The sequence below is a fragment of the Triturus cristatus genome, chromosome 9 (genome assembly GCF_964204655.1).
Source record: "Triturus cristatus chromosome 9, aTriCri1.1, whole genome shotgun sequence".
NCBI classification, from domain to species: domain Eukaryota; kingdom Metazoa; phylum Chordata; class Amphibia; order Caudata; family Salamandridae; genus Triturus; species Triturus cristatus.
Window position 1 is genome coordinate 1,154,938,609 of NC_140592.1, and position 13,953 is coordinate 1,154,952,561.

The 13,953-nt window shown below is 44.1% G+C and overlaps 1 protein-coding gene across 2 annotated transcripts in view; it reads right to left on the minus strand.

Moving 5' to 3' along the window:
• The window catches only part of NUSAP1 (nucleolar and spindle associated protein 1), a 406,214-nt gene that overhangs the window by 265,178 nt on the left and 127,083 nt on the right, over positions 1 to 13,953 (minus strand). For both annotated transcript variants that reach the window (XM_085627119.1, XM_085627118.1), the window contains one exon: positions 13,760 to 13,907. In XM_085627119.1, coding sequence (XP_085483245.1) covers positions 13,760 to 13,907 — 148 coding nt within the window. The remainder of the gene's footprint in view (positions 1 to 13,759; positions 13,908 to 13,953) is intronic.

The window sequence follows — 13,953 nt, forward strand, 5'->3', positions numbered from 1 at the left end:
GCCCGGGGGAGCCAGTGTGGCTGAGATTCGCGGGTGGCGGCCTGGACTGAGCGAATGGCAGCGTAATCCCAGGGAGTCACAGAGTTTGAGAGGGCCCGTGGCTGCTGGGCTGCCTGGCAAAGAGAAATGACGGGAGGTGTGCCCCTGTGAAGACTGGCCGACTGTGGTACGAGCGGAGACCTGGGAGCCCGCCCGGGTTCTCGACAAACGAAAAGGAGTGGGGCTCTCGAGACAGAGGAGCCCAACCGTGAGACGCTACGAGGTCTGTGAGACTCAGCAAGAGGCAGTAAGGGATCGGGGCGGCCTCTCGGTGCCCAGATCGAGACTGGGGGAACTGAACACCAAAACTAAAAGAGACGGGAGCAACCCTGGTGAAAATTGCTGATCCCACTGGGCTGGAGTGAGTGGGGGCCCCCATGCACTCAGAACACCGCCTAGGCTTTGGAGCCGATTATCGGGAGAAGAGACTGGGCCACGGGTGAGCAATGGTTGAAGCCTGAGGCTGGGCCCGATCGGACAGCTGCGCAGAGGGGGAACCTTGAGCGAAGAGAGCACCTGTGGGTGATTGGACAGACCCAGGAAAGTACCTCGTAACCGCGGAGGCCCCGGAGGCGACATCGGCCTGAACACCTGCGTAGTAAGGCTAATGGTCCACACCAGTCAGTGGCGAAAACGGTAGGGGAGAGGTGCCTACATCCCATTAAGCACGAGGTGAACAGAGTGCCCACTTAGCACGGACTGCAGGAGCGGCGCTGGAGCCAGGATTGGCCTGAGGGGAGTCCCTGTGGATACGGCCAGTGACTGAGGCTACTCTGGACTAGGTGTTCATAGAGAGCACCAAAAACCCCACGAGAGGAGCTGTAACGCTAACCCGGGGAATTTGTGGTGGTTATACGTTGGACCCTGAGCAGACTATTGGCACTCGGTGATCACAATGCTAGGGACGAATTTGGGGTGCATCGCTGTGCTGGAGTGAACCCAGACAATAGTCTCCAACGTATCTCTGCCCAGATAGCCGTGCTTGCATCCCTTCTAGCGCAACGGACAGACCAAGAGAGAGACAAGCGGGGGACCACCCAGGAACAAGAAGAAATTCCATAGGAAAAACCGCCGAAGGACTCGTACGATCCGGTGCAGCAACAATTGGCCACGATACTGGAGGCCACTGCTGATATAAAGGCCACCCTGCCTCAAGACATCGGCACAGTGTCAATAGGGTTGGGCCTCCTCAGAACGGAACAAAAGAAGCTGGCCGAGAGGGTGAAACTGACAGAATCCAACATTGCAGATCTCGAGCTGGCGCAACAGTCCTTGGCATCGCAGGTAGGAGACCTTACAGATAGAGTCAGCATGCTGGAGCGGATGGCTGAAGATGCAGAAGGATGAGACAGAAGGAACAATATTAGGGTCCTAGGCCTGCCAGGAGTGGAGGGCAGCAACATGGTGACTCTCTTGGAAAAGGGGCTCCGAACTGTGGTGGCACTGAGGGCCTGTCGACATTTTATACCCTTGCACAGAGTGCAGGCTAGGCCACCCGCCCCTGGCCGACCTCCGCGGCCGGTAGTGGCCAGGCTCCTCCATTTCAAGGATAGGGATGCGCAAGGTCTCAACTTCATTATCTCAGCAACTAACATATGTAGATTGTCAGTATTTCAGCGCTAACGACACTAAAGATCTTACTGTTTCGGTATAAGACTATCATATGCAGGGCCATATCCACTTGTTTTCCAAATTAATTATGGCTATGAAAAGGCATAGTCCTAATTCTTGCTTGCACTGGAGGCCTAAATGGTCTACATTAGAGATATCAGTACCTCCTCACTGTGGCCGCCTGAGGCCATTTGGCAGAATTCACTGCAGAATCAATAAGCTAGGTAAATGCTTTTACTTTTGTCTTTAGTATTGCTAAAGCTTGAGGCCTATCTTCATTTAACAACTTCTGTAGATATGGAAAAATGTCATTAGATAATTACGGTCGTATTTGACAATTTGCTGGATCTGGTGGCGCAGTGCACTAATATATCCACCCGAGAAATCGGTTTGATCTCATAGTCAAAGCTCACATCCCACCAAGTCTACTCAGCTTTAACTCGTACCACCGTTGACAAAATGAGAACCACTGGATTGAGTAACAATAAGATAACAAGTTACTTACCTGTAACTGCAGTTATCCAGTATTGGTATCTTTCATAGATTCACATGCCTGAATCATTCTCCGTCATTGAGATGGGAGTCCCACGGTAAAAAACAAAAGCAGAGCAAGAAGTAATAAAAAGGCTAAAAAGGCCAAATGCCATATCTAGTAGCCTATCTATGTTCTTTTCAAAAAAGGACCAAAAGTTGGTTCCAGCCAATAAGCTGCCAGCACCCTCTAGAACACTCCCAGCAGAGGCAAGTTCTCTTCAGATTTCCCAAGCACAAGTGGAAAGTAAGAATACCCAAAATCAACAAGAACTGACCCCACGGGAAGGAGGGTGGGTTGCTTGTGAATCTATAAAAGATACCAATATTGGATAACTATAGTTACAAGTAAGTAACTTGTTTTCTTATCCAGTATTGGGGTTTCTTTCATAGATTCACATGCCTGAATCAGAATAGCAACCAGTACCCTAATTGTACTGTCTTTAGTGGAGGGTGGGAGACGTGTAATTTTAAACTCCTGATAGTTATTCACTACCTTTTACACAACGCATGCACTAAGCATTATACTCTATAGCAATGTTAAAACTGAGAAAGTTGAGATATATATATATATATATATATTCACTTAAAAAACCATAGGTTTCACACATGTAATAGTTAGGTGGATATTTCACTCGTAAAAAAACCAATGAAATTCCCCCGTTATAGTTAGTTCAGATAACTAGAACTCGCGCGCCCGCAATGCACTGCTGATGACGTCACATATTACATCACTCATGACATGTCAGTAACATCACTCATGACATCACTGATGACATCATCCTTGTGCTAGAGTGGCGGTTGCGCGAGTTGTAGTTATCTGAACTAACTATAACGGGGGAATTTCATTGGTTTTTTACGAGTGAAATATCCACCTAACTATAACGTGGGAAACCTATGGTTTTCTAAGTGAATTTGCACGGTTTTTTAAATGCTAATTCCTAACTATAACGTGTGTGAAACCTATGGTTTTTTCAGTGAATTTGTACGTTTTTTTAAATGCTAAGTCATGTATGTATTATTATTTTTTTTATATATTTATTTTACAATAAACTACTTATTAAAAACATTTTTTCTTCTTTTTTTGGTTTTTCACCCCCGTGATTTAAAAAAATAAAAATAAAAAAAGAAATTCTGCCTTCAGGGTCCTTCAGGGACCTTCTGACAAAGGCTAGGAGGTCAGGAACTCTATACACTGCCCCCTTTTCATGTTCGCCACCTTCCTTTTTCACTCTCGCACTGAAAACAAACAAAATGGCGGCCGACACTTCCTGATTTCGACCGATTCGAACGTTGACTAACATGTAACCACCAATCAGAATTACGCTCGCGCACGTTAGGGTGCTCGCACGGTGCACGCACGGTACATGCTTATAGATATTTATATGCTTTTAAATGCTATTTTCTCAGGAACTACTGAACAGATGGACACCAGACCTGCAAAAGGCACTTCCCTGACCTGAGGACTACCTCTGCCAAATTTCAAGTAATTCTGTTCAGCCGTTCGGGCTGTACCTTCGACTAAAGGTCCTATGGGAAAATGAGTTTTGGGACCCCCCTTTTTTCTCGGCCCCCACTTGACGAATCGCCCCGAGACTTTCAGGGTAGGAGCTGAGCGGAGCGCCCCATTAGTTTTGAAAATTTCACGAGGATTCGTCAACCGGCGCCAAAGTTATTCAAAATAGAATTTTCAGATTTCCTATGGAAACACGGTCCTAACTATAACTATCTACTGGCGACCGCCAGTAGATTGTAGAATATATATATATATACACACACATTATATATATATATATACACACATTATATATATATATATACACATACATACATACATAAAATTCCCCCCCCACAAATACATTTGTATAATTACTGAATTCACTTAACATTAAAGAAAGAAAAAACAACAAGTGTTCTTTGTGAAATTTAAAGAATGTGACTTTAGTTAAAAAGATGACGCAACACAGCCTGTCTGACTGCTGCATCTTCCTTTTGCGCAGACTGGAGGCAGTAATGTCTTGTGAATGTGTGGACATTCTTCCATGTCGCAGCACGGCATAACTTGTCTAATGTCACTCCAGCAAACAAAGCTGTAGATGCAGCATCAGTTCTTGTGGATTGTGCTTTAGCCCTTACTGGCAAGAGGTTTATTTGCTTTTCCATGGCAGAACTGTATCACACATGCAACCCATCTGGCAATTGTGGCTTTCGTTACTGCGGTTCCGAGTTTTCCTTGACCGTAGGCCACCAGAAGTTGATCTGTTTTCCTTATTTCCTTTGTTTTGTGAAGATAAAATTTAAAACATCTTTTGATATCCAATGTATGTATAGCCCATTCAGCTAGGCTAGATGGGTTTGGAAAGAAAGTTTGCAGTATTACCAGTTCCTTTAGGTGAAATTGTGTTGACACTTTCAGAATAAACTTAGGATTTCTCCGAAGGGCTACGTAATTCTCTGTAAATTGTAAGAAAGGTTCTTTTATTGTAAAAGCTTGCAGTTCACTCACTCTTCTTGCAGAAGTAAGAGCCAGCAAGAGAGAAACCTTCCATGTAAGAAATTTAATTTCTGCTTTATGAATTGTTTCGAATGGTTCTCATCAATTGTGTTAGAACGATATTGAGCTTCCACTCTGGAGGAAGTGCGCGCACCGGAGGAAAAGCGCGGAAGAGGCCCCTCATGAATTGTTTTATGAGAGTAGATGAACAGAGAAGGCACCTGAGAAGATTTCCTGTACCGAGAAATTGCTGCCAGGTGAATTTTAACTGAAGAGGAAGTGAGGCCAGTCATAGCTAGCGACAGTAAGTAAGGCAAAATCTGTTCAGCAGGGGCTTGCACTGGATGAACTTTGATCCTTTCACATCAGCAACAAAATCTCTTCCACTTCAGACGATATGTTTTGATAGTGTTTTCAGCACGGGATTTAGCCAGTATTTCTCTACAGTCTTGAGAAATATTGAGATCATTAAACTCTAGGAATTCAGGAGCCATGCGTGCAAGTGAAGAGAACGTGGATCCGGATGGATCACTTGGCCCTTGCTTCTGGATATCATTGTGGGTGACGGATGAAGACGAATGGGTTTGTCCTGTGACAACAGAAGTAGCTCTAGGAACAAATACTGCCTTGGCCAACGTGGTGCATTCAAAATTAGGCGACAGCCTTCTGATTTCATCTTGATTAGTACCCTGGGGATCAATGGGATGGGGGAGAAGGCATAGATCCCCGACTATCGCATTAAAAGGGCATTCCCCCTGGACCCCGGTTGTGAGAACCTGCTGTCATAAAACTGACATTTGGTGTTCTCTTTCGTTGCAAACAGGTCCAGAGTTGGCTTCCCCCATCTGAGAAAGATCCTGTCCACCTGTGTATGGTCTAGCTTCCACTCCTGGCAGCTGGACTGCGACCTGCTTAGTGTATCTGCCAGAGTAGTGTGTAGACCCCTGACATGCTCGGCCCTCAAAGAGATTCTGTGGAACGTTGTCCATTCCCATAATTCCTGAGCCTCTAGCGATAGCGTCATGGATACCGTTCCTCCTTGTTGGTTTATATATTACATGCTGGTAGTATTGTCCGTACGGACCAGCACTGAGGAACCTCCTATTCTCAGAAGGAACGCCTGGAGAGATAAGAATACTGCCTTGAGTTCCAATCTGTTGATGTGTTGTCTTTTCTGCATCAAAGACCACTTTCCCTGGATTTGTAAATCCTGCAGATGACCTCCCCATCCCTCCATGGAGGAGTCTGTCAGAATGAAATCCGGGCTACTTTGGAGAAAGGTTAGACCTTGAGCAAGGTTGGTCGTTTGATACCACCATTGAAGTGCCTCCACCATCCTTGTGATTCAATTTACATCTTCGAAAGATCCTACAGCTTGTTGCCACTGTTTCTGCAGTTCCTCCTGCAAAGGTCTCCTCTTTAGTCTCGCTAAAGGCACTATGTTTATTGCTGACAAGCACATCCCTAGCAGCGATTTGAATATTCGTACAGAAAATGACTTTTTCTAAATGGTCCCTGCCAACCTTTGGAGTCTCCTCCGTCTCTCTTGAGACAAGGATGCTTTGCATTGGACTATGTCCAGGGATGCTCCCAGAAACGAAATTACTTGGGTTGGACGCAAATTAGATTTTTCCCTGTTTAGAGTGAGACCCAATGTATTGAATAGATGGAGATAAGCTGCCGTTGTCTGATTGGCTGCTCAAAGCCGCATCAAAGAAGGAAGCTTATCATCGAGGTATGGAAGAACTTGAAACCCCGACTATCGCAAGGCCGCTGCTACTGGTGCTAGGCACTTGGTGAAGATCCGTGGTGCTGATTTTAGACCGAACGGGAGCACCTTGAATTGAAAGTGGGTACCAGCCACTGTGAATTGTAGATATTCCGGTGCTTCGGGTGAATTGGGATATGAAAGAATGAGTCATGAGATCTCCTTTGTTTAAGCATCCCAAAATATCGGAGAGTGTCACCATCCTGAACGTCTGGTTTTTTTTTTAGAAACTTGTTGAGTTTTCCTAGGTCCAGAATAGGTCCCCATTCTCCTTATTTCTTTCTGATTAGGAAGAAACAAGAATAGAAACCTCTTCCTCTCTGATTGGATGGTACTTCCTCTATAGCTTCCTTGAGGAGCGTGATCAAGACTTCTTTTCGTAGTAAGTGAAGGGGAGGGGGACCCTGGGCGGAGTAATAGGTGGTTTTTGAATAAATTCTAGGGTGTGGCCCTTGGTGACTCGGTCCAACACCCAGCGGTCTGAAGTGATCTCGTGCCACCGCTGTGCAAAAGCAGACATTTTTGCACCCACGGGTGGGGAGGGAAAATTGACTGGTACCCTGATGTACTCATTGCTTTCTGCCAGTCACGGCCCTGTTGTGGTGTTCGCTTGCGACCTCCCTGGCGAGAGAAACCAAGCTGTTGAAGTTTAGTGATACGATGACGGGTTGTAAGATTGGCGATATTGAGGTTGATATTGTTGATTTCTTTGACATCCGCCTTTGTAGGTGGTGAATCCTCGCCCTCTGGCGCCTCTAAATGGTACTCTTCTATATTGCAGAGCTCCTAATGACTGCGGTATCTGCATCGTTCTTTATAGCCAGAAAAGCGCCGTAAATATGTTTACAAAAGTGACTCTCCATCATACGCCATGTCCAGATTCTTAACCTGAACCTCCGGTCTGAAGGTAGTAGCTTTCAGCCACCCTTGGCGTTGAAGTACTGCTGCTCCCGCCAACTGCCTAAAACTTCGGTTTGCTATGTCTAAGGCACAATCAATTGTTCGAGGCAGCCCTTTCACCTTCCAATAAGATCTTTCGGGGGTCCTGTTTGTTTTCTTCCGGGATGAGGTCTATCATCCCGCCATATCGGACCACATTGGATGGTCATAGCGGCCGATAATGGCGAAAGCATTTGCTGCTCGAATTGATGCTGCTGCCATTGCCGAACATTTCTTTCCCATAAGGTCCATCCAACATCCCTCTCTGTCCAGAGGAGAAGTAATTGGTGTTGCCGCATTGTTTGAACGTCTGTACGGCCTGAGAGATAAAAGGATCTGGCCTTGAACGTCCAACAAGGCAAGATGGATTTTCCTCAGGAGCTCTATACTTTTTCTCTAGACGAGGCAGCACAGCTAGTATTGATGCTGGCGTCTTCATAATCTTCACAATCTCCTGTTATGTTATTTGGATTTTTTACCGCACACTGCTACTCACGAGTGTTCCGGCACGATGCCAGATATGGTTAATAATTGGAATTGAGCGTACAATCTTTCTTGTGTCCTCTTTAAAATCATACAGAAAACATTTGGTCTGTTTCACCGTGATAGGTAAGTGGAACCTATTGGCAGCCCTCTGCATTAAATTGTGAAACCTCCCGATGTCCTCTGGGGGAGAATCCGAAGGCAAGTGTGGAGGAGGGGATGGTGTTGGGATTACATGATCATCCTAAGGATTCAGAACAGCCGTTGGATCTGGTAATTCACCTTCTTCCACCTACTCTTCCAAAGAGGAAGTGTTCTGAACTTCAGGGTCAGCTGGACTTATTGTATTTGCCAGTGTACTGGGTATTTGAGGTTCTGGTACTGTTGTTGGTACCTCCACTTACGGGACCGGATTTTCTGGTGGAATTTGTTGAGGAGGGAATCTGTCGGTAATCTGCCAACATGGCCTGCAGATCCTGAATCAGTGACGGCGGTATATGAGCCATCTCTCTATGGTGTGCTTCCTGTTGAGGATTAAATTGATAAGTATGACGAGGAGCCATATATTGCTCCTGATAATAATGAGCCTCATGATAATCTTCCTTGTCATCATCGTCGTCTTGGCATTTTACATGTAGCTCAGATGGACTGTGAGCTACTCCATATAGTCCATCCCCATATTCATCATCTTCCTCCTCACTATAACCTTCCTTAAGGCGAGATGGTAGCAAAGGTGATACTTTACTATAATCTTGCAAAGACGGGTGAAGAAAAGCCTTTGAGACAGTCATGGTTTGAGATATCCTAGACGGTGGCGTCAACAGTGCAGAAATAAATATTGAAGGAACTCCCGTCGTCTACGGTGTTGTCGTCGACGGTGTTGTCCTAGCCTAGTTGTTGTCCTGCCTAGTTGTTGATGGTGACTTAGTTGACGATGTCTTCGTCGACGGTGTCTTAGTAGTTGACGGTGTCTTAGTAGTCAACGGTATCTTAGTCGTAGACTGTGTTTTCGTCGACAATGTTTCGCCAACGGTTTCTTCGTCGATGATGGGTCATCGATGGGTGAAACCGATAAAGGTCTTGTGACAATGGAAATCTTAGTCGATGAAATAGGGGACTGAATCGCCGTCGTCGTGACGGTTGCAGTCGATGATGGTGTCCACGAAGTCACACATCGTCGACGATGAGAGAAATTGTCGTCGACATTGATTTCTTTACATGTTTTCTACTCGCAGAGTCAGAAGAAGAGGATCTTGGACGCTCTTTTTCTCTTGACAGGCGTAGAGGGTACAGAAAAAGTTCGCTCAGAGGAATGTTGGAGCTCCTCTCTTTACTCACAGGTTTTTCTTGGGAAGATTTGAGATGTTTCCTTCCCTCAGCTGAAGATCTTTCCTGTGATCTAGCCCTCTTGTGAGAAGTTGAAGCCAATCCTTCTTCCTCATCTGAAGTGTGAACCTGTTCTTTTGTGGATTAAAGCCACAAAAGTAACTGTCCCTCTCTGTCCTTGAGGGTCTTCTTAGAAAAGGTTGGACAGATTTTACAGTCTTTCACCTCATGCCTTGGATAAAGGCAATAAATAAAGTCTTTATGTAGATCATCTACATGGACCCTCTTCTTCCCACAGGTCTTACAAGGGCGGAAGAGGCCTTTCTTGGCTGACATTTTCTTCAGAATAGCTGAATAGAAGGGAAAAACTGAGTAGCACTCAGGGACACTCCCTTCCACATGACGTGCGGTGAAAATCTGAAGAGAACTTGCCTCTGCTGGGTGTGTTTTAGAGGATGCTGGCAGCCTATTGGCTGGAACCAACTTTTGGTCCTTTTTTGAAAAGGACATAGATAGGCTACTAAGATATGGCCTTTGGCCATTTTAGCCTATTTATTACTTATGGCATTGCTTTTGTATTTTACTGTGGGACTCCCATCTCGACGACGGGGGAATGATTCAGGCATGTGAATCAATGAAAGATACCCCCAGGCTCTAGAAAAATGCTTGTTATTCAGCAGCAAAAGCTACAAAGGATGAATGGGTGCTTTAAAAATACATGTGTTCATTTACATTGCAAGCTATTACTACCAAGGCATGATGGCGCCCTATGTTGTGAAGGGCAAATTCGCTTGGCTTGTGTACTTATATCATCTGGATTAACCAAGTCTTCCTTTTCAGGGGGGGCCCAAAGGGCATCTGAACATTTTAGAACGATAATATCTTGGTGGTCATCATTTTGTTAATCAGCCTCATCAACATACCCATCTGAGACATCCAACCATTATCATTGTGATCTTTATTTCTGCTGTTATACTACGCTCTTTCTGAGCACAACATTCAGGTGTAGGACGGTGATGTTCAGATAGCAAAACTGTCCGAGATGTAGCTATAGCTGTGTGCCGAGCCCTTGAATTTTGGGGAGACATCTTGCTTGAGGGTAGCTCTTTAACAACCTTCAGTTGCTGGAGCTCTAAATGTGCACTGACCTTATTTGGCAATTGTGTAGGACAGTGGTGGGCAAATGTGGTGATTATATCGGGGACAGATGGCAGCAAACCCACAGGGACTTGGAGGATATGCAGGAGACTCAGCTTATCCATAGCTATTATCTGGTGAAGAAAACATAGCACAAGTGATATGACAATGATAAAACATCCTCAACCCTTCTTCCTGGCTCTCTTCCACTTCATGATCTGGCATTAAAACAGCTTGTTCTATTACCAGTTCTTGTGGGGTTAGAGACACTTCCAAGAGTGAAATCACCATTGGTAAATTGGAAAAACCAAGACTACCTTATAGCCAGTCAGTATTAGAATGTCAGTTGCTCAGCTGAAAAATGGCACTTCACAAGCTTCTGATAAATCACCATCAAAGAATAGGCTCAATGTTGCTGACTTGCTCGTTCATCCGAGGACTCGGTTTACAAAGATTGTATGTATTGATGTAGGTTTCGCCTTTATTTTTACATTCGCCAGTGAAGGCTTAGTCACTGTGGAAGTATCAATCAGTCTGTTGAATAAAGACAGATGGCACAGGAGAATGTGTGTACACAAAGGGAGAGAAAGAACAAAGCCTACCCACGTCCTCCTCACCTATAAATAATCACACTTCAAGTGGCCAGGGCACTAATCTTTAGTCCAGGGAAAGCTGTACCCGAATCAAAAAAAGATTTTGGCGATATCGTCTCACACACAACTGATGGTGGCATGCGTCATCAAAACTTGTTTTCTACATTTTCCATGGTTTGTTACTGGAGTGCCCAGAGCTTTGTGGTTTCTGACATTGCATTAGGACTAAAAACGTTCCTGTGGATCATCCACTCTACTCCCACCCGCCCAGGAAATGTGTGATTCGAAATAGATTCACGATATGTAAGATGGCGTAGGGGGGATGGGTGGGTAATCAGACATTTAACTTTCAATCACAATTCTCAAAACAAATCAAATGTGGTTGAAAGGAGTCAAGAATCCCTAAATCGAGACTAAAAACTGCATAAATACACAAACATGTTCACCTATCAAGCTCACCAGGCACTATTTTCAAAAGCTTATTTCTCGTTTTCACAAAACAAATAAAAGTTCTCTTTTACAGTAGTGTTCTATTTTCATGCCATATTTTGTGTAAATTCGTTTGGGCGTTTTTCCTGTAGGTACGCACAAAAATCCCCATGGAAGTTAAAAATGGAAATCGCCTTTTTTTGTAACGCCTCCCTTAACATACCTAGCATAAAATCGCAGTGTCAGACTTCAAACAAGACTTCCAAATTTTGTGCAAATCAGTACTTGGGTTCAAAATTTATAGGGAAATAAAAATAAAAGTGGAAAGCTGTCTGAACAGTAACTACACGGGGGTGACTGCAACAGAGTAATACTTTTAGTGGTATTTAACACTGTGGCTATTTTGTGTTTGTGGTTCACCGAAATTTCCGATGAAATAGAAGTTTTTGACTGACCTATAAATTTGGTCTCCATCAATAGATTTGCATCAAATAATATGGCACTCGCTTTTTGTAGTCAAAAACGAACAGGCATGTAAGATTCTGTGCTGTTCAGTGAAGGGAATAAAAAGTTAAAGAAAGGGGAGGGCAGGGAAGGGCAGAAAAGATGTGTTTTGTCATTTTAGCTCCTGCAGGAAATGTTGCTGGCACCTACAGTCAAACCACTGAATGGCTTGAGAACCTGACAACCAGACATTGTTTCGATTATTGCAAGCGCATAAGAGAACTGCCTAATGAAAGCACACAGACTGCTCTCTAGGTCACATAACTCAACCGCTGCTTTTTTCAACACAGTGAGTCTGGAATGGAACTCAATTCTAAAGCTTCTCCTGGTCTGTGTATTAACATCCCAAGCCCCACACTGCCAGTAGATTCTCCATTGTGCTGCAAATTGGGTTATTAAAATACTTTTTTCTCCTAAAACAAACTGTCTTATTGGGTCTATTAGAATTATGAAACTTTGAACCCCGCCCCACTATCTGACCCTCATTATCCTGAGAGTCAGGTAAGGTAGGCTTTTACTTTGCAAAGTTTGCCACCTTCAAAGTAACATGGATCCCAGGACACCAATTCCACAGTTGTGGCCCATTAGCCCTGCCTGCCCTGTGCCACCACAGCACCACCCCTATCAGAGCAGGTTGTAAATGGGAGCATTAATGTAAAAAGGAATATTGTTTGGAATTTGGCCCGGAAAAAAACAGGCCGGAATGGAGAAGAACTTTTAATTATACGGTACTGGTGGAATGTTACCATGTGGTCCAGTGCTTCCCCTACTATTACTGTGAAAAGCGATCAAGATCACAGAAGGAAATAATCTGGAGTTTATGAATATTAAAGAGGATCCCACAAAGGAGAAATAAATAATCTCTTTACCAATTCTAATCAGTCATTAAGTATTTGCAAATATTGGGAAAAACACAGTTTTCGAAAAAGACGAGCCTTATTGTACGAGTCATTTATGATCAAGGAAAAATAAGGGGTGGGTGGTACAAGATACACGCTGGAGGGATTACTGCCTTGAAGTCACTAGAAAAGTGAGCCTGATAGCATTGGTTTTAAAACACCTTTTATAGGATGAATATCAATAAAAGTGTTCTAGGATACTACTATAATTATCCTAGATGCTGAATTAATGGCGAACACTAGGCTCCAGCAGAGAGGACACCTCTTGTTTCTTCAATAGGAAGGCAATTTTGCTGTAACCACCAATGATGAATCAGTGCCTCAGACAACAAACACGGTTTGGAATCAAAGACTGAACTGGACTTAGTAGATGGCCGAGGAAGTAAAACCAGGACCTTTGCAGTATGAAAGTAGCAAAGGAGTTCAGCAGAGAAGATGACATAGGAAAACAAAGTTTGTTCTAAAGCGAAAGTGAAACAATATATTGATGTAGGGACGCAAAGCAGTCTTCCTGCGTGCATGGCCTTACAAGGAGTGTTCTTTTCGGACTATGTCGCATTTTCAGGACCCACTACTGAAGGACATTAAAATTGCCTGAAGAATGATGGAAACCGATCGCAAAAGTACTTCTTAGCTTTTAATAGGTTACATAATAGGAGAACGTACACAAACACTATTTGCAAGTGAGATTTCTATGGCACAGTGCTGGTTTGTTTAAGAAACTCCTAACTTCTTGCAGTAGATCAACTACAATCTTTTAAAATACAATGCATGCAGAGAAAAGCATGTGAATACTTCAGTAAAGGTGTCCTCTACTTTCAACTAACCTTACATTTTTAGTTTGTACTGCATTTCCTCAGGCCTTGAAGACCTGGCAGCTTTTTACCACCTAATTGCTGTGAGCCTTCTATGTACCCCCGACTTCTTGCTCTAACCGCAGCGCTTGATGCCTTTGGGCAACGTTCGGGCTTTATAAGACTAATATTCATTCCTTCATTCCTCTTACCGTCTGTTGGCTTTTCGTTTGCTGATTCAGTGACTGTGTCTTCAGTGTCTTGTCCAGCTTTAAAATCTTCTGGGCATTTTGGTATTTCAGGTTTGCCAGAATTCCTCATCTTAGCTTCTGGGTTTTCCTTTCTAGCAGCATGGGTTGACTGCAGGGTTTAAGAAAAGAAACCATTTTTAGCTAAACGCAAGCAT